Raw genomic sequence first — 23,969 nt, 5'->3', positions numbered from 1 at the left:
CCCCACTTGAAAAGATTGATGCCACATGGCACTAATCCTCCATAACTCCAGCCCATTCCTTGCATGTTTAAAGCACAGCAAGTGGCACCTGCAGGCCACGCCAGCCTCCCCACCTCAACGCCCATTCCCTGCATTCTCCTCCAGGCCCCAACAGAGCAGGTTGTTTCCTTGGAAGGGAGATGTGAACATGAATCAACAAGAGGCAGGTGGTGTTTGTCACAGGGATCAAATCGAGCTTGTGAAAGTCAACCCACAGGGTTTTTTTCCATATGAAAAAAAAAAAAACATGGAAGAAAACCGTCACATTTCCAACAATTAATTGGTTTGATGGGCTGCTCATATGTCTTAACATCTTCACCAGTAAAAGAGGCAGAACACTGGATAAGAATATGTGAATCAGCCTAGGATGAGAACCACGGGGCTCCTGCCAGTGACTTCTGGGCCAAATCCTATGCTTGCTTTTAGGGATCTTGTTTCTGCCAAGGATGTGATGAATTCTTGGAGGCTAGAATGCCATCTTGCTCCATCTCACACCCTCAGGGAAGAAGTCTTAGGATACCATAGATCACTGGCTGGAAAGGGGTGAATGTGGCATTGATCTTAAAGGAAAAGGGTAAAATGATGCTAATGATTTTGAGAACATTTTATCACAGGAGATCACGGCCTCTTGTCTCTGGAGGTTGAGGACTGGATGAGATGATTTCCTAAGAATTGGCCCATTTCTAAGACTCAATGAAATCAATTGCCCAGATGCAGCTGAGATTTCTGCACCTGGAGAATCAAAGGCTACTTAAGGTGAAGAAGAACACTTTAGTGGCTTGACTTGGCTTTTTATATAATCACTGCTCCCCTGAGTTTGAGTGAGTGGGAAGGGGGTCAAAAAAGGATAAGTTAATCAACATTTTCAAAAGCACATCTGTTCACCAAGCCTTAAAGAAAGAATGGCACACTGGGGAAAACACAAATAAAGGGAACATTTGTACAAAAAACCATTTACTTTGATAGCAATTTTCTCTAGTCCCCTTGCTAATATTCTTGATATCTGTGTTTGATTAAGAGCTTTCTCTCTCTCAAAAGCATCTTTGCCCTTTACCAGCCACTTTCCTTTTCTGTTGAGCCTGGTAGGTAAACTGCAGCCTGTTTCCTTAGGAGGCCGGCAGGAAGGAATGTGGTTCTCTCATCAGGTCCCTGTAGTTCTAGCAAAGAAAAGGCAAGGTGTGGCAGGTAAGACGCTACCAGGAGAACCAAGGGGTAAAGCTACCGGCCTCTGGGAGGCAGAGGGGAGAATGATGAGCTAGGAGCCCAAGGCAGAGGGTAGAGGCCACAGCTCCCTGGAAAGGGGAAATGGCAGCCACAGGATGGCAGACCTAGCTGCCGAAGTCAGGGCAGACATCAGGAGAGAGTGGGAGAAAGGAACCAGGGACTCAGAATTTTGTTTTCAATGGGGAAAACTTGAAGAGGAAGTTCCAGGACTCTGTTTTAGTGGGTGGGTGTGTTTGTGAGTGTGAGATGGGCTAGGGAGAGTGGAATGGGCCAAACCTCTAGAAGAATGCAGGTCAGGAAGGGATCTCACCACCCACATGAGTTCCGCTTTCAACCTTTGTGCTCCCATGACCCTGTTTCCTTCTAGGCCCCCATGTGGATTCAGTCTCAGGTCAGCCTGACTACAAATACTGACTCTCAAATAACTGTATTAGGGCCAGGGTGGATCCCCAGTCTGCATTCAAGTTCTTTGGGTGTGGCTGGGACACTGTAACTACCACCATATCCCTACTGCCCCCTTCTAATAAAATAAAAGAGTCTGCCTTATCTCAGATCCGGATTGGCTGGATACACACTTTGGTTGCCTGTTTCACTGGCTCACTACTTTGATAGAGTAGGGCTTTGAGGGGCTTCTCATGAACATGAAGAAGTGGGGATCTGAAATTTGGGGTTTCATGCTTTCCATGACAGGCATCACCCAGAGCAGGAAACTAAATTACATTGTTCTTCAAAGGGCAGTTTTCATTAACCAACTAACCAGCCTAACACCACTTAGTAAGAGGGCTCACTGCATGCCCAGGAAACAAACTGATGACTTTGGAAAATAAAGATGTAAGGGACCAGGTGTCTACCATCAAGGCCCTTCAGGGTGGTTGGGAAGTGAAGACTCACCCATGCCAAATTAGCATGAAAGAAAGTGAGGCATTGCGGAGAGGACCCCCAAGTGCTGCTGGAGTCCAGGGCAGGGATTGGGCAAATGAGCCTGGGCCACTATCAGGAAGGAAAATGTGGGAGTGGAGAGGAGGATACTGTGGAATTGAGGCTGCTGCAAGTTGGGCATTGGGGGATTTCTGTTCCCTTTATCTGTCTGATTGATAGAAATGCTTTCAAACATGGCAGCTGATCTCTTGTCTTTTGGCTTGCATTCATTCGTATCAGGCTCGTCAAGGAATTCAAAGCGATCACCTAGCTTTGCCACAAATCTTCCACCTTGCATATATCTATGTGAGAGTCAGACCTTTGCCCTCCTGGTCTCCAACACCCATCCCTTCCCCAGCTGTTGCAGATCAGCACAGTGAGAGAAAGAGGTCAGCTCTGAATGAATGATGGGAAGGGGTTTTATAGAGCTTGAGTAATCAAGTGGGCACAGTAGCTACTGCTTAAAAACAAATACAACCCAACTTCACAAAACTCTGGTCATTTTCATATGGAGATCAGTCTCAGGCCAAAAAGTCACCTTATTTTGGTCAGTGTCCCTTCTCTCTGCATCATCGAGAGACAGAGTAGGTACACGGTGAGGCATGATTCAAGGTCTCACTGATGTCCTGCTGTCCTGATTTTTTGGAATGAGAGACCAGGGTGGCTAGTTATGAAAACACCCACAAGACTGTTCCAGAAACACCCTCCACCCTGGAAGAGTCAAATATTCTCTAGTGTGCTTGTCAATACATTGCAACACTGCGGCACAAAGGGTGAATGCCATATCCAGTCACAAACCCAACCTCTTCTAATGAAATAAGCTTTTCCCTGGAACACTGCCTGGTAGTGTAAGACCACACATGCTGCTCAGGGGAAACACCCCCAAGACACTCCAACCTGCTGCCTGGAAATTCCTACTGAGAATGATTTAGTCCTCAAATAAGAAGGCCCTCTCTTATGGCCCTTTCCATTCTTTCTCACTCTCTCTTTCTCTGACACACACACACAGACACTTTTTTTTTTATCTTTCCTCTCTCCCTCATTTTCTTCCTTCTTCTAAGTTAAGATTATTTGGGATTAGCATTCCTTCATTAGTTTGCTTTTCTGCAGTTTCTTACAGAAAATTCTTAGCCTTCGCTCTGTGTCTACACAGAGCATATTGTATGAATATATTGGCCTCGACACTGTTTACTTCCTGCATTGTAAAGGAGCTTCACAATATGGCCAGGAAAGTGAGAAGTCTGCCCCAAACCACTGGTTACTTTTGGGTAAATAATTTAAGACAGCCCTGGGACACAGATCATTTCAGGTCACTAACGTGCTGGTTTCTTTGAAGAGTCCCTTCCATGCCAACCCTGAGCAGTGGATTAAGAGGCCTGCTTGAAGCTGATGACAGGCTTGTCATCTGGAGTGTACAGCAGAGACACTCAGAAGCCTGGTCAGTGGCAGCATCACCCTGCACTGAAGGAAGAGGCGTGGGATGTGGAGGGCCCTAGGCTGGGGGCGGAATGCCTACCTCCCATGTGGTTCTGCCTCAGGTGTCAGAGCCTTGACCAGTCATTGACCTCCCTGGGTCTCTGTTTGCTCCTCTGTAAAGTAAACACTGATGCTCTCCTCTCCTCTAGAAATCCCTTGTCTTTACAGGAAGGAAATGAGAAAGGTATGAGGGCCTTTCTGATGAGGGTTCTTTGAAGAGGGTGATGGTTGAGGGAGACAAGGCAACTTCTGAACAAAAGGGCTCCATTGCCCCATGATGCTCACTGCCCCATTCTTCACCCTAACTCTGTCCTCTCCTGGGAGTGGCCACTCCCTGAAACCATTTGTTTTAAGGTGTGCACAGAAAGAGAAGACCACAAAAAGGACAGGTCAAGAGAACCCATGAGGTTCTATGTGTTCAATACTTGCCCGTTTGGCTCAGGACTTAGTCCTGCTAATTGGTGACTGAGGAACTGACAAAGTGGGTAAATTGTGCCCATAGTTTTAAGCCTCTGTGTTAACTGAGGCTGGGCTGAGAAAACCTCATGGAAAGCCAGTCTTAGCACATCCACTTAACCTACCACATTTCAACCAGCCTTGAAGGCAAGGATCGAAGAGCCTCTTACACACAGGAAACCACTGAAATCATTCATTTTCACAGGTACCAGGTGTCATCACTTTGACTTTAGAGATGAAATTGAGGAGGGAGGGTAGAGAAGTGCAATAAGTCATTGAATAAATCAGCAGTAGAACTGAGAGTAAGCCATAGATTTTCAACACCTTGTTTGGGGGCTGTGATTTATTTGGGATAAGCTCTTGGCCACTTAGTGCCTTTGTTGAACTTGATTCCAAGTTTCTGAACCCTATGGGCCAGTTAAATCGCTGGATTTTTCAGATGAGTAGCCTCCAGAAACTTCTCTCAGCCATTCTCTTTTAATCCCAGCAGGAAATACAACACTGAGACCTCAGTAAAAGATAAATAACAAAGGACTAAGGAGATTCTTCTTGGCACTTCAAAATTCGGTTTAATTCAGTTTAATATTTAGTATTGGCTGAAGGTCCGCCTTCCCCACCACACTTAATTTCCCAATTCAGTTTGTTCATCCAAGTTGCAATAAGGAGCCAAACATTCAGGTGTTGATCTAAACTTTGCCAAATCTCCTCTGTTAAGAAGTCGGGCTACTTGAGAGCCATTCATTCCTTGCTGGGTTTGGCTTGAGTTTAGAAGCACCATCAGAAGAGCCTTTATCACAGGCTTTTATCTCTTGGGCTACAGCCAAATCTAGGCACGGTCATGGAAAAAATATTTTTTGGAATTTTTCAAATGGTTTCAAGTGCGGAAAAAAAAGGAGGGGGCTTGGTGTGAGATTACTGGAAGAGTTTGATCTTGAATTTAGCCATTCGTTTCTATTATTTTTAGTTGAATAACTAGAAGGAAACACTAAAAAGAATTGGAAATACTGACTGCAAACAAGAAGACTGTGAAATGACCCAGTAATACTTTCAAGTGTGGAGGCGGATGAACAGCTGAGGCCAGAATGTCTCCAATGAGCCCCAACAATGGCATGAAAAGAAGAAAAATGCAGCCAGAGACATGTTTGTCTATAAAGATAGGCTTCACAATTGTGCAGACTGCAAAAACACAGCAAAGCTGATGAAAGAAAATTCTAGAACCTCTTTTTTACCCCAAGTCTTTGAAAAATCAGCTATTCTCCATTGTTGTAAGTAGATATGTGAACAAGCAATTGGCTCTTTTCATTTCTTTTGTTGGCTACCTTCTCTTAGGGCATGAGGGTGGGAAAAACAGAGCATTTCAAGGAAAACCTGCTGTTTTTTCCCCCTCTTGTGTAGTCTTATTTTTTTTCCTGGGACGCTAGGGGAAAAAGTCATGTATCTTTATATTTCAGGGAGTTTTTTTCCAGTGGGCTTTGAAATTTCTCCCCTCCTCTAGTTCCAATATTTGAGGTGTGGATGTTAGAAACATCACTATGTCACTCAGATGGAGTGGTTTGGTACAACCTTGGACAAGTGAGAAAATGGAGTTGAAGAATCAAAACTGCATCCATTTCCAATGTGAAGAAGAATATCTTCTGAAAGATAGCCCCTTTTATTTTGTAGGTCCTTGAAAAGAAACTGTACACCTGTATGTCACTAACAGAATTCACTGTACTTAAAAGATGGGCTCTTCTTCTGAACACAAGAATGAATGAGAATGAATGACTCTGTGATATCATTTTACAGCTACCAAAAATGTACCTCTCTCTGCCCATTCAAGAGATGATTTCCCCCAATAGCTTGCTGGTGGCCAAGGACCATAATTACTAAGAGACCTGGCTTCAGCTGTGGTCCCCTGTAAAAATGCAATTATTGGAGGAAGTAGCCATGCGGCATTTGTGTGAAGGAATCTGACCCATGCTTTTTTGAAGAAGGCATTGATGGATGAAGGGAAAGAGAAAGCGTAAGGATGCCAGAGAAGAAAAGGGGACAACAAGAGAAGGGGAAGGTGCAGAAAGGGGATTTTGGAGGTTGGAGACAAACTGCACCTGGCACAAAGGCAGATGAGTGGTGACCAGCTCCTCCACAGAGAAAGAGGTGGAGACCATAGCCACATCAGGAGGTGCAGAGCCAGAAAGCAGTGATGGGTTTGTGGGCCCAGGACCCCTGTAAACACTAATATGGGGCTCACCCTCTTAGGCCACAGTTGGCCAAGGCGAATGAGGCATCTCTGGGGCTCCTTTCACACACCCATGTTGGCCCCATCTAGGTTGTAATAACTACCATCTCACTCTCAATGCCAGCTGTGGGGCTGCCCTAGAGAAGCCACGGGGAGGCCCACACCAGCCCCTGAAATCCTCATGCCTGTTCTTGCAGGCCCTGGGTGGCAGCAAGAAAACACAAAGAGACAAAAAGTTTCTTTGTGCTTAAATGAAGCTTCAATAACTAGCAGGCTTTGGAGAATGAGACTTTGGTCAAGGCTGCCTCTAGCTCAAGGCTTTCTGCACACCCATCGTTACTGGAGCTGGCTGCTCTTTAATAAGTTGCAGGGAAGTCCAGTCCAGGCATCCTGTTAATGAGTCCTGCTGCTGGAGAAAGAAACTGGTATTGCTGAAAGCCGTGGCATGGTATACTATCATTCCAATTCTGGAGCAGAGCCTTTGTTTTGGGGAATGTTCGTGATATTTAAAGGATTTAATTTTGCGCAATTACACAGAGAAGACAAAACAAGGCACTGTGTGTATGTGTGTGTATGTGTGTGTGTGTGTGTGTGTGTCAGAGAGAGATGCACTCTAGTTCATCCAGATCTCAACTCATGCTGCTTTCTTTCCTGAGTTAAATACTCATACCTCATGCCCAGGAGGCAATGGTCCTGGATTTTTGGCAGGTCAGGGCAAGCACACACCAGACCTACATAGCCACACACACTCCATTATGTTCAAAGTCAAAGCCACTTTGTTATGACACTTTTCTCTCAGCACACCACAGAAATGAGGGCAGTGCTTTTGCTAGAAATGGTGTTTGGACTGACAGGTCTCTGGGCTTCTCCTCCACCCGCCATTCCTTGCTACTGGCCCCTGTGGGGGCTAGTAGCTTTGCCTATGCCTATAAACATCCCACTAGAAAACCACCTCACTGCCTAGTGCCTTTCCTTTGGGTATTGCAGCCCTGAACTTCCTCAGAAGGAAGCCCACAAGGTCTGCCCCTCTTGGGGCCAGTGTGGGGGCCTGGGGTCCAAGGCCTCTCAAATTTGAGAATTTTTCTTGGTGTGTAGGTTTACCTCTGGCTGCTAGGATAGTTTAGTCTGCAGCACAATACTGCATACTGACCTTAAGGGATGTTTTTTACATAAATTTTTTAGTAGAAAACATAAATAAATAACAGCATGGCACAGCACAGGCATTCTTTGAAGAAAGCAAGTGGAACTCATTAATCATGGAGAACAGGACTCTGCCTGATGAACCCAGGGACAGAATTAACTCCAGTGACACAGCCGCCACAGCTCTGGGGAGCTGACACTTAGAGCCAGGTCCATATTCCCCATAAGTTGGCAGTTAAAAAAAAGAACGTTCTGAAGAAACACTCCCTGAGTTTAAAATTATCTTCAGCTAAAAGTGCCCAAGGTCTTCTCTTGCAAGCAACACACCCACTGTAGAGAAAGAGAGATAGGCATAGAGATCACATGGGTTGGGCAGATGTGGCAGGGGCTCTACAGCCAGGATGTCCACTAGTTTCTGCTATGCTCTCAAGCAGGGACAGGTTAATTTTAAACGGCAAACCTCAGCCTTTTATAGCACCTACTAAAATGAAAACAGGGATGTGTTTGACCCAGAAATTCTATCCTTTGTAAAACATGTGCCCAAAGAAGCAATTTCAAGGATGTTCATTGCAGTATTGTTTATAATAGTAAAAAAAAAAAAAAAAAAAAAACTAGACACAGTCTGAACACTCATCAACAGGGGAGCAGTTAATACACTCTGGCATATCAACACAATATGGAATGCTATGCTGCAGATATAAAGGATGGGGTAGATGCATTAGTATGTACTGAATTACCCTCAAGATGTCAAATGAAAAGAAGCAAGTCATCCAATATAGTAAGCAAACACTGTGCTACCATTTACACAAAACCAAATGAAACCAAACTAAACCCCAGCTTAACCAAACCACATAACTCAACATGAACATACATGTTTGTAAAGGTATAAAACAAGGCCTGGAAACATACTCCTCAAACCATCCCTCACAGTTACCTCTGGGGAGGTGACTGGGATTGGTCAACAATGAAATCAACTTTGGCTTTTTCTGTATTATTGCACTTTTTGAGCATGTTTAACTTGTGAGTTAAAGAAACCCAGCCAGTTACTATAAAGTCCCCCGCCAGCAGCCTCCCTGTATCATCAGTATCAATACACTCTCAAGCAATGAAACTCCGAGAAAAGAGGTTTTCCCACATAACACTCAGTCCTCCCTCAAGTACCTCTGTTGTTGACTGTTCAAATGGTCTTTCCTATTTCTTGGTCCAATGCCCACGGGACTTTAGCTTTTTGGGGCTCTCAGGGGTCAGTGGCAGAAAAGGCCAAGAACAACTGTTTTACCCAGTAGAGAGATGATTCTAGGTCTGTTATCCACTGGGATTGGGGAAAGAATGGCTTCGGCTTGGTTGTGCTGAAGCACCTAGATTCTCCACTGTTCCATACCATGCTAAATAAGGTTTTGCTCTTGGCGATTTCCCAAATCTTGTCTCCCTTCAGTGTTTAGGTTTGGGTCCAAACAGAACACCTCCAAGCAGTCAGGGCAAACATACTCTGGCCCAGGCTTGTGGCCTGAAGACCCCTAAGGGTGTGGGTTTCTGATTGTATCTGACCTCTATACATACTGTGGTGCACCTGATCTGTGTCAGGCTTAATTAAATCCTACACTATTCCTAGCTACTAATTTATTTGTATGAGGCAATTCTTTTCCCTGCTGATTGTAAGATCATCAGCTGGTGTTCCCCTCGCCCCCCCCTTTTTCTCTGGTTGGATTTGTTTTGTGTTTTCTTTGGGCTGTCACTAAAGTGGATGAAAGGCAAATTACAGCTGTGAGAGCCCCAGTGATCTGCACAATTAAAGAGAAAAAACAAGCCTTCACCTACAGATCTGCAGTTTGGCTCAGATGTGTAGCCCACAATGCAGGCAAGTCAAAACTTCAGGATGTAGCTCTTTTCATCAGAGATTACAGAAAGGCCACACGTTTGTGCAGAACAACTGCAGAGGCCATGAAGAGGGGCGAGGAAAATAAACACTGTGCCACCTCAGCTTGGCTGGGTTTCGGTTATCTGAGCTAGGGGGGCAGTGGGTGAAGAGAGAACACACACTGAAACCATCACAAAGAACCAGGTAGGAGCAGAAACAGACCGGCCTAGGCCTTGACATCTGGTATTTATGATCCATGGAAACACAATTTCTGAACATTTATGCTTGGGCTACATACGAAATGCCACACTGAGGAGTGTTTGGTGGTAACAGTGCCCTGTTTGACATCTAAGATTGGAGTCCTAACAGTCCTTCCCCTTTTAGGGGGAGTAAGTACCCTTAAAATAAGTCTTGGGACTAGAACCAAGGTGGGAAAATTCCCAAACATGGTTCCAAAAACAGTAATGCCAACAAAGCATAAGTGATAGCTAATTTAGTTCAGTCCAGCAAGTTTGGTCCCAGGTCAGCTCAAGGAAATGTTGACTGAGCCTGGGTCTTTGTTTGAAATCAACACTTTTGAGATATTTTTATTTCATTCTTTACTAATGGGAACAAATGGCTTTAAGGAAAGCCAAATGTTATTTAGACAAAAGGGGTAATTGAGCTTGTCACTGGGGAAACAAAAAATGCTCTGATCACTGACATTCTACTTTATTCTCCTGCAAGGGACAGATAGTGACATCTATACTGAACCATCTGTACTAACAGAACTTCCGGTAAGATCTAAAAACCGGAAGCCTGTCTCCTTTTAGCAGCACTTGGACAGGTTTTACAGCTGTAAAAAGCACTCCTTCCTGGATCTAGGTTTGGATAGGATGAAAAGCAGGACTCTGACAGAAATAGGATCTTCTGAACATGTACATTTTCTCAGGACCTTTAAGGATGGTTCTCGGACCCCTGAGGAGGGCTCCCAGGTTGTCAGAAGGCCTCTGATAAATCCCATGAATGGGGTTGGTGGGAAATCCTATCTGCAAATAGGATTAATGTGACCTCTTCTTGACCACTATCTAGAAACCATGAACTGCTGGGAGGCTGCCTTTCCTAGATTTTCCCCCACCTGGCCCAACCCAGTCCCCTTCTGATAGAAATATTTTATATAACTAGGTCACCATCCAAAGAGGAGGACCAAAGAAAAATACTCATCAAGAAAGACCTGGCCTTTTGAGTAAGTTTCCCCAAGTGCGTCTCCTCGAAGTTTTATAGTGTTCCTTTCATAAAATGTTCCATTCTGATAGTTCTATGTCCACAGTCATCATCTAATTATCTTCATTACCTGTTCAAAAATGAAGTCTAGAATATCTTTCAGCCCTGAACATGCTACAAGGTCCCGTTTTGTCTGGGAAAGCGCTCGTAAATGGGAGATTCACATCCCTGTGGAAGTAATAATTGGGTAGGTGAGGGGTAAGATGTCACTGCTGCTTCTTCAAAGGAAGTGATCTGTCTCTGCAGAGCTGGGTACAGGATTCAGCTTAGCTGGTACCACTCCCCCGGAGCCCTTTGAAAGTAGAATCTAATCTCCAGGGATTTGTCATCAAGAGAAATTTTGTGGAATCTCATTTAGCAATTTAGCACTTAGCAACTTTTGCAAAATCCCACACCAATCATAAAAGTTGTCTCAGCTGCACAAATTGGATAAAAATCCTAACAAGCAGTAATAAAAATAAAAAGAAGGAAAAGTTGGCATTCAGCCTCAAAGAGAAAACCCACCTACCTCCCACAGAAATGCCCTGTAGCTCAGAAGGTGATGTGTAAACTTTGGAAGCATCAGTTTGCTCAAAGCCTACATTTCAACTTTGTTCTCACAGGCAAAGGGAAAAAAACCTCACATGTTTGTATAAAAATATCATCATTTTATTACATTCCACACAATACATTTTCAAATAATTTCCAACGTCCACAAATTATTTTGACACACAGGCAACTGAGCAATGCAAGGGGTGTCACAGTAATAGGGAGAGGAATAAGAATAGGAAGTAAAAATCTTTCGGTTTTCTTGTTTCGTTGTTGTTCTTTGGTAATTTTCGATAATTTAGGTGTTTGCCTGCTAGTTTCATTTTAAAGACAGGGTCTTCTTAAAGATCGGCTATCAACTTCAGAAATAGTACTGTATTTCCTATTCAATTCTGGCTTTAATCCCAAAAATGTGGGACAAGGGAAAAGACAATTTTACTTTATCTTCAGCATCCAGTTTTGTCAATGACAATGCTGATTTTTTGTTTTCTTTTTCTGCCTTCGCCAGGAACTAAGTGATGGCAATTGCTAGCATAATATCATGGAAGGGGAGTTCAACCCAGAAATAAGGGCTTCCCTCCTGAAGGTGTTGACATAAAACCTCTACTAAGGCAAAAGCTTTATCAGCCCGAGCTAGGCCTTCAACTCATTCACTCATTCATTCATTCATATTTTAATAGTTGCTGTCATCTCTTTGTCTTCTGAGAAGCAACTCTAAACACATGCATGCATGCATTCGCCTGTCCAGTCTATTTTTCTTAGAAGAGAATGACCCTTCCCTCCCTCCACGAAATACAGAATTTTGCTTTTTGAAGCTGCGAAGCATGGCATTTTACAGAAGAGCTGACCTTTTAGCATAGTACCTGGATAACACTATGAAAATTGCTGGGGTAGACAGAGCAAAGGCAGAGGTTGCAGGGTGGGGAGTGACAGAGAAGGTGACATCCTCAGCTGAAGTGTGAAGGCATTCACAAAGATTAGAGCAGTCTCATATTCTCAACTAAGGCATGTACATAAAGATGATGCCACTTGGGGCATCAGATAAAGATATAGAAAGTTCACAAAGTTGTTGTCACCTTCTGTTACAGAAGGGGAATCATCAGGGTATATGGTAACTCAGCTGGTCACTACACTGGCTGTATTTTCCAGATATAATTTCTCAACGCCACACCTCTATGGGGCACCTACAGGAATGTCAATCATTTTGCAGGCATGCCTGGCCCCAAATGCATGACTGGATATGGACAGCCGAGGTAAAAGCCCTTAATGAGTGGCATATTAGTCATCACATGGTACCCTGGGCTGATCCCCTCTCCACTCCCCGTTTCTTTCTCCGTCTTCAGCTGAGGTAGGACACTTCTTGAAATCTCAAGGTAGCACATGCTCTAGCCTTTCATCTTGCCTTTTCTTGGCAGGGCTGCTGTGGTCGAGACAGAGTAGCTCTTTGAAATAGAGTAAGAGTGGGAGAGCACCGTTCTTTCGGGAGGATGAAACGAACCAGATGAGAAAGTTGAGTGTGTGTGCTGAAGGGACATATCTGGATATCGTGAAAGAATGCTGAAAGTCTCTCCCAAGCAGCCAAAAAAAAAAAAAAAAAAATCATTAGTATTTTGTTCTCAGAAGGAACCTGGAGGCTTTTGGCCCAGGCAAACTTCTTTGGAGTGAATTTTATACCTCCCCAGTGGATTTTTAGCAGGAAAGTAAAAAATAAATGCTCCCGAGGCTGAGACCTCATACACTGAGAATCTTAAAATTTGTATTTTCTATCAATGAAATTGACTTCATTATTTAATCCATCCTTTGTACAGTATCATTAGCAACTTCTCTCTTACATCCCGCTCCCCTTGTTGCTCAGAGAAGACACATGAGCAGCAATGGTTACGTCTTCATTTGACCTTCTCTGTGATGATGCGGCAACATCTGAATATGCCAGGCCAGCCTACAAGGGTCTATTTGCCAGATGCCATGAATGTTTTAAGGGGCAGCACATTGGTACACTTAAAAAATGGTTACTTTCTATTCTCTGATAATATTGAAATAAGTCAGGTGGACAGCCTTACATTTTAGCGGCTATAGATTCAGGCACACATTAACACCATGAAAGGAAAGCAAATGATCCCTTTTCCCCCCATATTTTACAACTGCTATTACAATGACCAATATAATACCAAAGTATATGTTTTTTAACCTTCGTACTCAACCCCATCCCAAGTTGGGCCCAATAACCACCCTGGGTGAGGAGCCATTTCAGTTCTTCCCTCTCCTCCCTTCTCTCGTCCACATCCTCCTCCTCTCAACTTAAACAGACTACTGTTTTTCCTACATCAGTCCCAGACTTGTTATTCTCTATGACTTATTCCAAGATTGGATGTAACTGATAAAGGCTAAACATTCATTATGAGCTTCTCTTTTATAAGGCAACATGAGACAGATTTGCTTTAGGGCTGGAGAGGTGGTTCCGCAGACACCCAATGGCTGTTATCTTGACATTTCAAAGACACCAGAAGACAAGGGGGTCTTGTTTGAGTGTGCTAGGGGAACCTTCTCTTGGGTCAGGTGGGTTGGGGATAGGGATGGGAGAAGCCACACTGCATCCCATGTGGCCTCTATTTCTTTAGGTACCTGGAGATGACAATGACAGCCAACAGAAACCCAGCCAGAGCTAGATAAGGCAACAAAAAGCTTCAATCTCTTCTCCAAGTAAACAAAACTTGTACAGTATATTATTTTCTTGTAAAATGTACCCCAGGAGAAGTAACACAAGAGTTAAAGGGGCCCTCTCTGAACACTCACCCCTCGCCCAAACACACACACAATGAACCAGCCTCTCTCTCACACACCCACACACAGAGAGCTATTCACACACACACATGTCTACTATGTACATACACACAGATCCAGGCTTCCCCTCACGTCTCCTGGCAGACTGCCCACTGAGAGGAGGTATGGGATAAGGCAAGGGGAAAAAACAAGCGAACCAGTCTCTGGAACAAAACCAGCTGAACCTTGAGTTGTGGAGTGCTTGGGGGTGGATCTCTTCGGATAGTCCAAGATGCAGCATTAGAGTTGGGTTTGTTGGTTTGGAATCAACAAAAAGGAAAAAGAAAAACCAAAAACCAAAATGAACCCAAGGAGGATGGTTGGGATTGATAAGAGTGCTCAGGGTTGGGGATCCGGGAAAGAGATGTCTGAGAGTTCACACAGAAACTAGGCGAGGAGAAAAAAGTGCAAAATCGAGGCAACATGTTTGCAGTCTTTCTCGTTTGTTTTGGGTGCTGTTCTTGCTTCGGCCCTCAGCAGTGCGAGCCACGGTCTTGCTCTAGCTTAATGGTTAGGGTGGGCTCCACCGCCAGAGGGGCCCCGTTGGTGTAGTGGGAGGTTTTGTAGGTGATGGAGTGATCGGTCTTCTTGGCCGCATAGCGGAACCGGTGGTAGTGGAGCACCAGGGCCAGCGCGACGGAGACCAGCACCAGCACGGCGCCCCCGGCGGCCATTACGTAATACCAGTAGGCTGGGATGGGCTGCATGGGCACCGTGTCCACTGTGGGCTCGGTCCCTGGCAGGAGGGTGCCCCCTGGTGGAGAGACACAGAAGAGTGTTGCTAGGCTGAGAGCATGCAGACTAATCAAAAGACTAATTTAAAAAAAGAAAGAAAGAAACACACACATGCTTTGGGACATACAGGGAAGGGGCTGGGGGACTAAGGTGGTACTCAGTCCTTAGCACCTGCCAAGCACTTCTCAACGATTGCATTATTTCCTACTTACCCCCTTGGGAGGTAGCGATTGTCAGACCCATTTTACAGATGAGGAAACAGAGGTGGAGAGAGGTTAAATTAAGTGGTTATACAGCTAGTTAAATAGTAAGTATGGGATTCAACCAAGAACGGTAGAATTACACATCTCTTTTCTTTCTGTTTAACCACAATCACTTTATAATATATGGAAGTGTTCTAATTCTCTCTCCCTCCATCTCCCTCTCTCTCTCACACACACACATACACATACACAAATACATACAAGTAAATGATGCTGACGTGACTTCCGGGATTCAGTGAGGCAGATTTCCTGAGTGGTGGAAACACCATATTTGGTCTGGCTGGCCAGCATTCTCAGCAACAATGTATTAATTAGGCTGGCTAGACTTGAAGGTAAATTCCACTTTGGCTTGCCAAGGCTTCTGTGCCCATTGAAATTAGCCTGGTCTTGCCTAGACAGGTCAATCACCACTGTTAAGTCATGACTAATGCATCCTCATTTTTTAATTGGATGGAGGATTTTTAAAAGCAGATTGGAAGGGAAGTTGCAACAAAAAAAATGTGGGCACAAAATGACAGAGGGTATGTGAGAGCGAGAGTGAGTGAGTGAGAGAGAGAGGGAGGGAAATCATTCTTAATGACAGAAAAGACAGAGCAGGGAAGAGAAGCTGGCAGAGTATTTAGAAGGCAACCACGTTCACTGGCCACTGCCGGTTGCTATGGAGATGATGTAGTAGATTTAAGCCCAGGGTAACTCTGGGGAAAGACTGGCTGGAGTCCCACTTGATGCAAAGCAGTGTTACAACTTGATTCTCCCAAAGATTTACATCAGATGAGAATCTGGCCCAGAAAGGGACTAGGAGCTTTTGAGCTTGCCAAAACCAGACATGATCTTTACTTCTGAAAAATGATATATGCTTCTCCTATGAAAAATGCCTCCCTAGCTGTTTGCATTAAGCCGGAAAGATGCATCCTCTCTACTCATGGGGTGCCCCAGCAGGGGAGCCATGGGTGGGAAGTGCTGCGGGCTCCTTCATGCATTAGTGGTCCTACCCTGTGAGCAGAGGGTGGTCCCCCTCTGCTCAAGATGCAAACGGGGCTCATTTCTATTTTCATGCCTCCTTCCACTACCCACCCTGAGATTCAGAGCTCCTTAAGCAGAGGAACTCACTCTCATCATGAGGAACTTGCTCTCATCCATACCTAAGGGTTTATACAAAGAAGGCACTCAATAAATGCTTGGTGAATCAAACACTGAACTGAGGCTAAGACTCCTATTTCTGAGTCTGTGTTCTCTAATTCCTGCAGCCTGAACATCAGAACTCCTCTCTTTGATCTGGGGAATAGGTGAGAGGTGGGTCAGACCTTCTAATGTCTTCTCAGAAGTGATAGAAAAATGAGAACATTTTTCTTGGAAAATATTTCAAAGCCTGCTCAACTTCTTAGCTCTTAATCACTGCTTTCTCCTGCTGTACGAATCCCCTTCCGCTAGGGTGCAGGTTCATTGGCACCTCTTGGGTGATCAGAAGTCCCACAACATTGGCAGAGCTTTGACAAGGATGTGTTGCTCTGCACACACCTTGACAGCCACATCCACAACCCCTGGGGTAGAAATGACCCCAGAATCCCAGGATCCCCTGAATGTCCCTTTATACATCTTCCTCTTCTCCCACCTTATTGCCTACCCTCTTTGTCTTTGTCCCCAAACTAATTCTGTCTTTTACTAGTTTCATTACCATAGCTGAGAAAGGCCTCTCTCTCTCTCATATTTGTGGCCATGGTGGAAATTATGCATAGAAAGAGAGGAAGAGAAAGCAAGGTGCTGGAAATGGCTCCTTGAAATGGCCAGCTTGCAAGTCACAGTCAACTGGTGTCAATTCATTATTCAGGTCACCAAGAGGATCTGCTGCCTGGCAACCATCCTGCTGCTGGATTTTCAATATAAGCTTACAAAAATGCACAGGAAACATCAAAGTGTTAAGGGATGCCCCCAGAGTTCCTCAGAGACATCCCTTCTCTCCCCAAAGGGTGTCCTGGGGTTTGTCTCTGATTTTCATGTGGCTCCACAGTGAGGGCCATCCCCTAATGAGGCTGCAGCTCACCCATCAAGAAAAGGGAGGGGATAAATCCTCAGGGATTAGCTTTCCCTCTAAAGAAGTACCTGACCAGACCACAATGGTGGGAGCAGAAATTTTTGTCAAGCAGAACATGGTCACAACTACCCACATTCCCTCCATCACTACATCATCTTTGTTCAAAAGTCTGCTTTCCTTCAGCCAAAATGCTGGTTTCCAACACAAAATACACAACCTATGGCTTGAAGTGCTCAGGCTGGAGAAGGATGAAGCCTTCATGTTTCTCTTACAGTGTTTCTTATGATAAGAGACAACGTTAGGGCACAATGGAGAGAATCAAGGGGACCTGCTGGAGGAAGGTGAAATCCTAGTACAGGGATTACATATTTAGAATCAGAGACACAGACATAGTCTCTCAGAATCCTGCTCTACTTGAAAGACAAACTCCACTTTAAGTGAGACCCTCTTCTCCTTCTCTACTTATCCTTCTCTCCCCTGAAATTATCAACATGTAGAAAACTTCAGTGACAAAAGCTACTTGGGGGACATTATACTGGCTCCTTAAACATTTTCTTTGGGCATTTGTTTGGAGAAATAAGAAATAGTACTATGTGAATTCATGTTTTAATGTCAAGAGGTTAGAAATAACGTTAATGTTAGAAAAGAGAGGATATGACTAGCAAACCCTTCCTGGTCCCCTACAAGCAACTCTTGGTTGACTTGCAGCTGGGGGCTAGAAGTTTCTCAGAACATTCACTAGCTAAAAAGACTCAACTCCAAAGACAGGTGGAGTGTGCTGGTTTAGAATCTGGCTCTGTTCCAGCCTTGGAGAGCTGTATGCTAATGAGGCTGTGGTTTGCCAACTAGAGAAAAGGAAGATGATAAATCAATAGGGGTTTAAATCCACACCCAAAGCACCTTCCCAGACAACAGCAGCAATCCAATGAATGCCAGATGGATGGATGAATAGATAGGTGGATGGATAAATGGACAGATGGCATAGGGGAATATATTTGGACCAATGTTCAGACTCCCTGGAAAATGTTGATGACCTACTGGTACTTCCCTGGAGAGTTATTTTCAGAAAGTGCTAGAGATTTTGCTAGCTCATGTGGCACCTCTATGGGAAATTAGAAAAAGGTGCCCACTTTAGGCAGATGTCACCTGCACCAGATGCCTGAATTGCTGAGTTGTGCAATTTTAGCTTCACTTGCCCCTTCAGCCATCTGGGGTGATCGAGCCATTGCCTGACAAAAAAGGAGCCTGGGCTAGGTGGGTGAAAGTGTAGGTGGGAATTCAACCTTGCCTGGAGTTGGTTGATCTGTTGACCTGAATTTTCCCTTTGATTGATCTAATTTCTACTGCTTACTCACATGTCTTTTTTCAACTGGAAAACGCTTTCAATTCCTGAACTATTTTTCATTAATTCCCACCCCAAATTCTCTACAAAGTTTTCCCATTGTGTGAGATAATGAGAAACAGATACTTAAATAGTCAATAACTGAACTCCAAGTGCATTTGCAAGGTTGCACAGGCTCCCATCTGTAAAAATTCTGAGCCCCCTGGAGAAAAGCAATGCAAACACAAAGAATTTGAATTTTGAGAAACAATAAAGTTTGAGAAACCAGGCATGGGAGAAAATAAGAAAAACAGTTACACATGAGGTAGTGTTCCTGTCATTCCTATCTGCAAATAGGGTCACTATGCAACTGGGAAACGGTCTGTAACAACGGCCACCCTGAGTGGACATTTCCTGTGTATTAACCATTGGTCTACGGGCTTCACATGAATCAATTTTGTTTATTCCTCATGACCCTCCAAAGGGAGACCTGAGTACTTGAGAGGACAAGTGATTTTCTCCTGGTTTCACGTGGAGGATAATTGTGGAGAAGGGCAGAGAAGCACTCAGTGAAACCCAAGAGATGGCCCAGGGTCCCCTGAGGAACTGTACACTGCTAGCAAGTGTCAGAGTCACGGCTGGAACCAGGTGGACAAAATCCCAGCCTGTGCTCTAACCCAGGGGTCAGCTCACTGTGGCCTATGGGCCAAATCCAGCCCACTGCCTGTTTATGTAAATCAATTTTTGTTGGAACACAGACACCCTCATTTGTTTACATATTGCTTATGGATGCTTTTATGCCACAATGGCAGAGCTGAATACTTGCAACAGAGACTGTATGTCCTGTAAAACCCAAGATATTTACTATCTGGCCTTTACAGAACAAGTTTGCAGATTCCTTGCTCTAACCAAGTAGGGAGGGAAGAGGAAACAGTCCTCTTCCTTTCTGCCTCCTATTTCTGTCTGAACCTGTCTGAGGATTGGCGTGTCTCAGTCAAGTCAGTTTCTCACTGAATCTCTGAAATGAGAAAGCATATACTATAGCTGCTTTATGAAATATCATCTGGACCTGGGGGAGTCACCCAGGTTTCCAGAAGAAGTGTTTTGAAAGACACCAAGGGTAAGCCTTCTCTCTTTCTCTTTCAAAAAAGGCTCATTGCATGTCAGAATTGTTTTAGGACTGGCCTGTCTGCACAGTCCTTTCTGTACAGGTTAAAAATGAAGTGCTGGTGAAGGAACATTTCAGATAAAAGGTTTATTTAATTTGTGAGATTAAACAAACGAAAAAGGTTGGCTCCTCTAGAGAAGTTTACAGAAGATAGTAGAAGAATGTGGTCACGCCCTCTGATGTGTTTGGAAAAAAGACGCACAAGCACAAAGGCATCCCTGAGAAACGACTCTTTCCATCTGCCTTATGAGCATGGTGTGGCGGGAGGCGCCGGGATGTTTTCAGTAAGTTGGCAGAAACCATGTGGATTGCTCCCACATCTAGAGGCATTTTTAAATGCCTCCGAATTCAGATCTCTGACTGGCTGAAGTCTCGGACGCTTCACACTCTTTGGTGGCACTTATGCTACTTTCTGTAAACTGAGTCTTGTCCCTGTGTTCTTGGAGAGAAAAGTTGGTGAAAAACATTTTCTTCCACCCATAGATAAGCTGGCCTCGGCAGTTGTTTACATGAGTGGTAAACTGATGGAGAGGGGACGTGTCAGGCCTCTGTAGCAGGAGAGGTGGCATGCTCCAGCGAACCTCACAAAGAACACCTCTGTGTCCCCTGGGGAAGGATGGCCGCCAAGCAGTTACCCGCTTCACACATCTGATCTCCATGCTTTCTTGCTCAGCAACACCTAGCCTTAATCTGGCAGCTGGAGACATAAGGGGGTGGGGGCAAGGAGGAGGATTCACACACTACAGCTGCCTATCTGGAACCCCGGCAGGGGTTAGGAACACTTCTCTGCCTTTCATCAGACGGTTATGTGCAAAAGCACCATTTAACCCTCTCTGCATCTCAGAAGTGCTTCTAGGAGAAGGAGGCGTGGGAGGAAGGGAGTCCAGGGAGAAAGGGAATGTGAGGCCAGGCCCTGGGATGGGGGACCTTACCCTGGTGGACAAAGCCTTGGGAGGCAGGCAATAGAGGGTGAGGGTGGGAATGGGAAAGGAGAGAAGGGGGTGCAAAATGCAGAGATTGGCCAGCTGGCACCAAAGAAACAGAACTTAAAGCCTAAGGAATAGAGTCAAATGCCAGCCAGCATTACCCCCAAAATGGGCCTCTCTTAATACTGCTCCCCTCTATGCCCAAGAGACAGCTGTGGATGTGCACTTTCTCCTGGTTTTGTCTGGATGAGAACTGTGGAGAACTGCAGAAACGCACCTAGGGAGACCCAAGAAATGGGGCCCCTGGACCTTAGGAATGGTCTGAGTCATAAACCCCACATTCCCAGCTGAAATGGGAGACATTGATGTTTCTTTTAGCATCCACTAGCGTAGGACAGTCATTCTGAATCCTTCCATCTGACAACCACCTTCCACAGGTGCACCCAGCTGGGATTTCCGTGAGTCTCTAACAGGTAGGGCACCAGATCGTCTCTCTGCCCCTGCTCTGCTCAGAAACCACAGCCTCTAACACGAACAAAAACGCTTGCCTCCAAGGTGAGCTGCTAAAAATAACCACCTGGTCAACAAACCCCAGAACTCTGATTATGGGCTTTATATATTTTTACTGGCTTCTTTATTGTTCTTGTTTCTTTTATTGAAAAAAGAAAGTATTGGGTAAGAGGAAATAATCCATCACCTTAATTACACCACTTTTCGGTTCTTTTTCCCCCCTTTATACACACGGTTTTTCATTTGTTAAAGCTCAAATCCTAGAAAAAGATACATGACGGCACCATGTTTATAGCCACTGCTTTAAAAAAGAAAAGAAAAGAATGCACACCCAGGCTACATTGTTTAAAATGTGACTCATAACAACCACAAAAAAGGGTCTTTTTAAAAAATCACATGACAACACAGTTTATTCATTCTCTCTTCTCTTTCTCCCTTCTCAACACAGATCTCTTTTTCTTCCAGGCTTTTCTTCATTACTGACTCACATCCTGGCACACAATGTGTGTGTGTGTGTGTGTGTGTGTGTGTGTGTATGTATGTATATACACACACACAGCAGAAAACACAGGATGATTTAAATTTAAAATAATATTGCATGGCAAGAAATCAGTAAGAGGCGGAAAATGAAAGATACTTCAAAATATAAAAGATTGAGACCATCTAATAACTCCAGGTCCAAAGGCCACTTTTATTGTATTTCACTAAAGATTTACCTGTACATTGATTGCTCCTAAAGAATGAGATTACCTTTGTTGCATGATTAATTTATAAGGGAAAAGAAAAACACTCTAATTTGAAAAATGTATAACAATGTAAATGCCTATGGTTGGCAGTGTTTCAACATCAACTTTCCATACCTTGCCTGCCCCCTGATTTCTCTGTTTCCATTTTTTGAGTGAAAAGGCTGATTTTATGCCCTGATCAAGAGAGGACTCCTGCTGTCCTGACCATAAGAGGAATAGTATATGAGTCACTAGGTTAGATGGAACACACAGTCCTCTCCTCTCTCAAACAGAAAAGTTTGCTCAAGGCAGAGTTGCATGCTGTGGTCAAACAGGTCTCAGCCAGAAAGAAGAGACCCATGGCACTAGGTTCATCTGGTTACCAACTCAGATCTCCATGTAAAACGTGCCAAGGTGAATGAAATTCTCCATTCCCAATTCAGATTCTGCTCTTTACTGTGTCCATTGGCCAAGTCTCTGCTCCCCAAGCCTTGGTTTCTTCTTCCCAAAGATGCTTGCCATCCTCCAGGATGAAAGCCATGGCCTAATCCATGCAACTTGTGCACTGCCTTTGCTTAGCCTCAAAGCGGCCCACCAGGAGCACCCTGGAAATTCTTACCTTCAAGTTACTAAGCCCTGTGTTTATTTTGGCTAAATGAGCACTGCTGCTCAGATGAGATTTTATGTATATATTTTTTACAAGAGAGCATGACTGGCCTGTGAAGCCTCATGGTAAGCACAGTTTCAAGGAGAGTGTACGTGCCCTGGTCTGCTTATTCTCTTACGGAAATGAAGCACTTAGCACTTAGCCACTGTACTTGTCAGTCATGGCCCGACACGGTGTGCACACAGAACAGTGTCTGCAGCAGCTGCTGGCACATCTTTACCCAGCCTTTCTGGGAGCTGTGAGTCTCCACAACCCAAAGAGAGTCAGGTGAAACAACATCCACAGGTTTCACTTCACCAACATAAGCATTACCTTGGGTCCTGAAGGTTAGAACTCGAATTCGACTGTAATCCAAAGTCGTTCAGTTTGGCTCTCAGCTTTCCTCCAATACTTTGGATTTACATTAACATAAACCTGACCCCCAGAGAGCACCAGTGTATGCACATGAATACTCTTAATACTTTTAGAACTGTGGTACAGGGAGTGGGCATGGGGTTCAGGGACATGAGGAAGGGTAAGAAAGGCAATATATTCTATGTCGGTCTGTCACTCCCCTGTCGTCTGCAGCTTTGTTCCTCACTGGCTGTCTTAGAGTTGATGAGTGGCAAATTGGGTGAGATGATTTGGAGTCAGGGAGCATATCTAGGTGGCAAACCAGGAATTCATCTCTTTCTAGCTCAGAGCTGGACAGATTAATGAGATTGAAGATAACGAGTCTAGACGGCAGATATAAAAATGGCTGCCCTTATCTCTGCAATGTTGCCACTTGTAGGGGTAAGCCCAGCCACTACAAAAAGGGCACAGCAATCCTCACAATTGCTGGCATGAAACAGGTCATGAAGAACCCCCATCATTTGGTGAGGGTGTTTTTGTGTGTGCTTTTACACTCAGGCCAACTGCAGTGACGCATTTAGAGTGGCTCCTAAATGTTTGGCATTAGAAACCAGTGTGGGAACTTCAGCAGTGTCAGCTAATAGGTTTGCAAAGCGGGCAAAATGTAAAATCTGCTGCATTGTAACAGCACAAACAACATTGCCATCACCCAAGGCTGGAGGCCTTTTTTTTTTTTTTTATAACCTGGATGAGGCAAGCATCCCCAATTCTTCTCACTTTGCTCTGCTCTCTCTGCTTTCTCGGGGGAGAACACATCCTTTCTGATTTTCAGTCCTGCATTTAAAGTGCTCTAGCTCCAGTCATCGAATGCACCTCCTTATTCCCTTGACTGGACACCAGGTCCTAAATCTGGCAACTCTTTCTCCTGAGGCCACCACTTCTGTGTCTCTTTCCTAACTTCCTTCCCTTACAAGCGGCCTGCCACCGTACCTCACTGAGGTATGGTGACTGCAGGTACTGACTGCAGGCTGTACACAGAAGCCCCTCGGCTCTGTGGTTAACTGAAACCGCTGCCTTGGTACCCTGGAACTGGAAAGAAACCATCTTCAGGCTAAAATAAATCATTGCCACCTCATTTCACTTTTAATTTATACTGATTTTTTTTTTTTTTTGGTTCAGTCTTCCCACAGTCTCTCCTTTCTCACCACCCCTGCATTTTCAGCCTCATTGCTCCCCGTTGGACAATGCAAGGCTGAAAGGTTTATCTGTAACCTATTTGTCTCTATTAATAGGTTTCTAAACTTTAATTAAACAAGAGACAGTGAGGCTCTCAATCCCCTTCCCGCATC

General features: G+C 44.5%; 1 protein-coding gene across 13 annotated transcripts in view; it reads right to left on the bottom strand.

Moving 5' to 3' along the window:
• Positions 1-23,969, bottom strand: part of NRP2 (neuropilin 2) — a 116,212-nt gene that overhangs the window by 6,886 nt on the left and 85,357 nt on the right. For 5 of the 13 annotated variants that reach the window (XM_008974234.5, XM_003820784.6, XM_034954912.3 and 2 more), the window contains one exon: positions 11,219-14,694. The exons of 6 other annotated variants lie outside the window; for them this stretch is intronic. In XM_008974234.5, the coding sequence (XP_008972482.2) occupies positions 14,414-14,694 (281 nt within the window). In that variant the 3' untranslated portion in view covers positions 11,219-14,413. Of the gene's footprint in view, positions 1-11,218; positions 14,695-21,566; positions 23,710-23,969 lie in introns of those variants that run through there. 2 more of the 13 variants (XM_063595242.1, XM_034954918.3) reach the window with 1 other exon arrangement.

This window comes from Pan paniscus, chromosome 13 (assembly GCF_029289425.2).
Source record: "Pan paniscus chromosome 13, NHGRI_mPanPan1-v2.0_pri, whole genome shotgun sequence".
Classification (NCBI taxonomy): domain Eukaryota; kingdom Metazoa; phylum Chordata; class Mammalia; order Primates; family Hominidae; genus Pan; species Pan paniscus.
The sequence above is the reverse complement of the archived record's forward strand: the minus strand, read 5'-3'. Positions and strand labels throughout refer to the sequence as shown.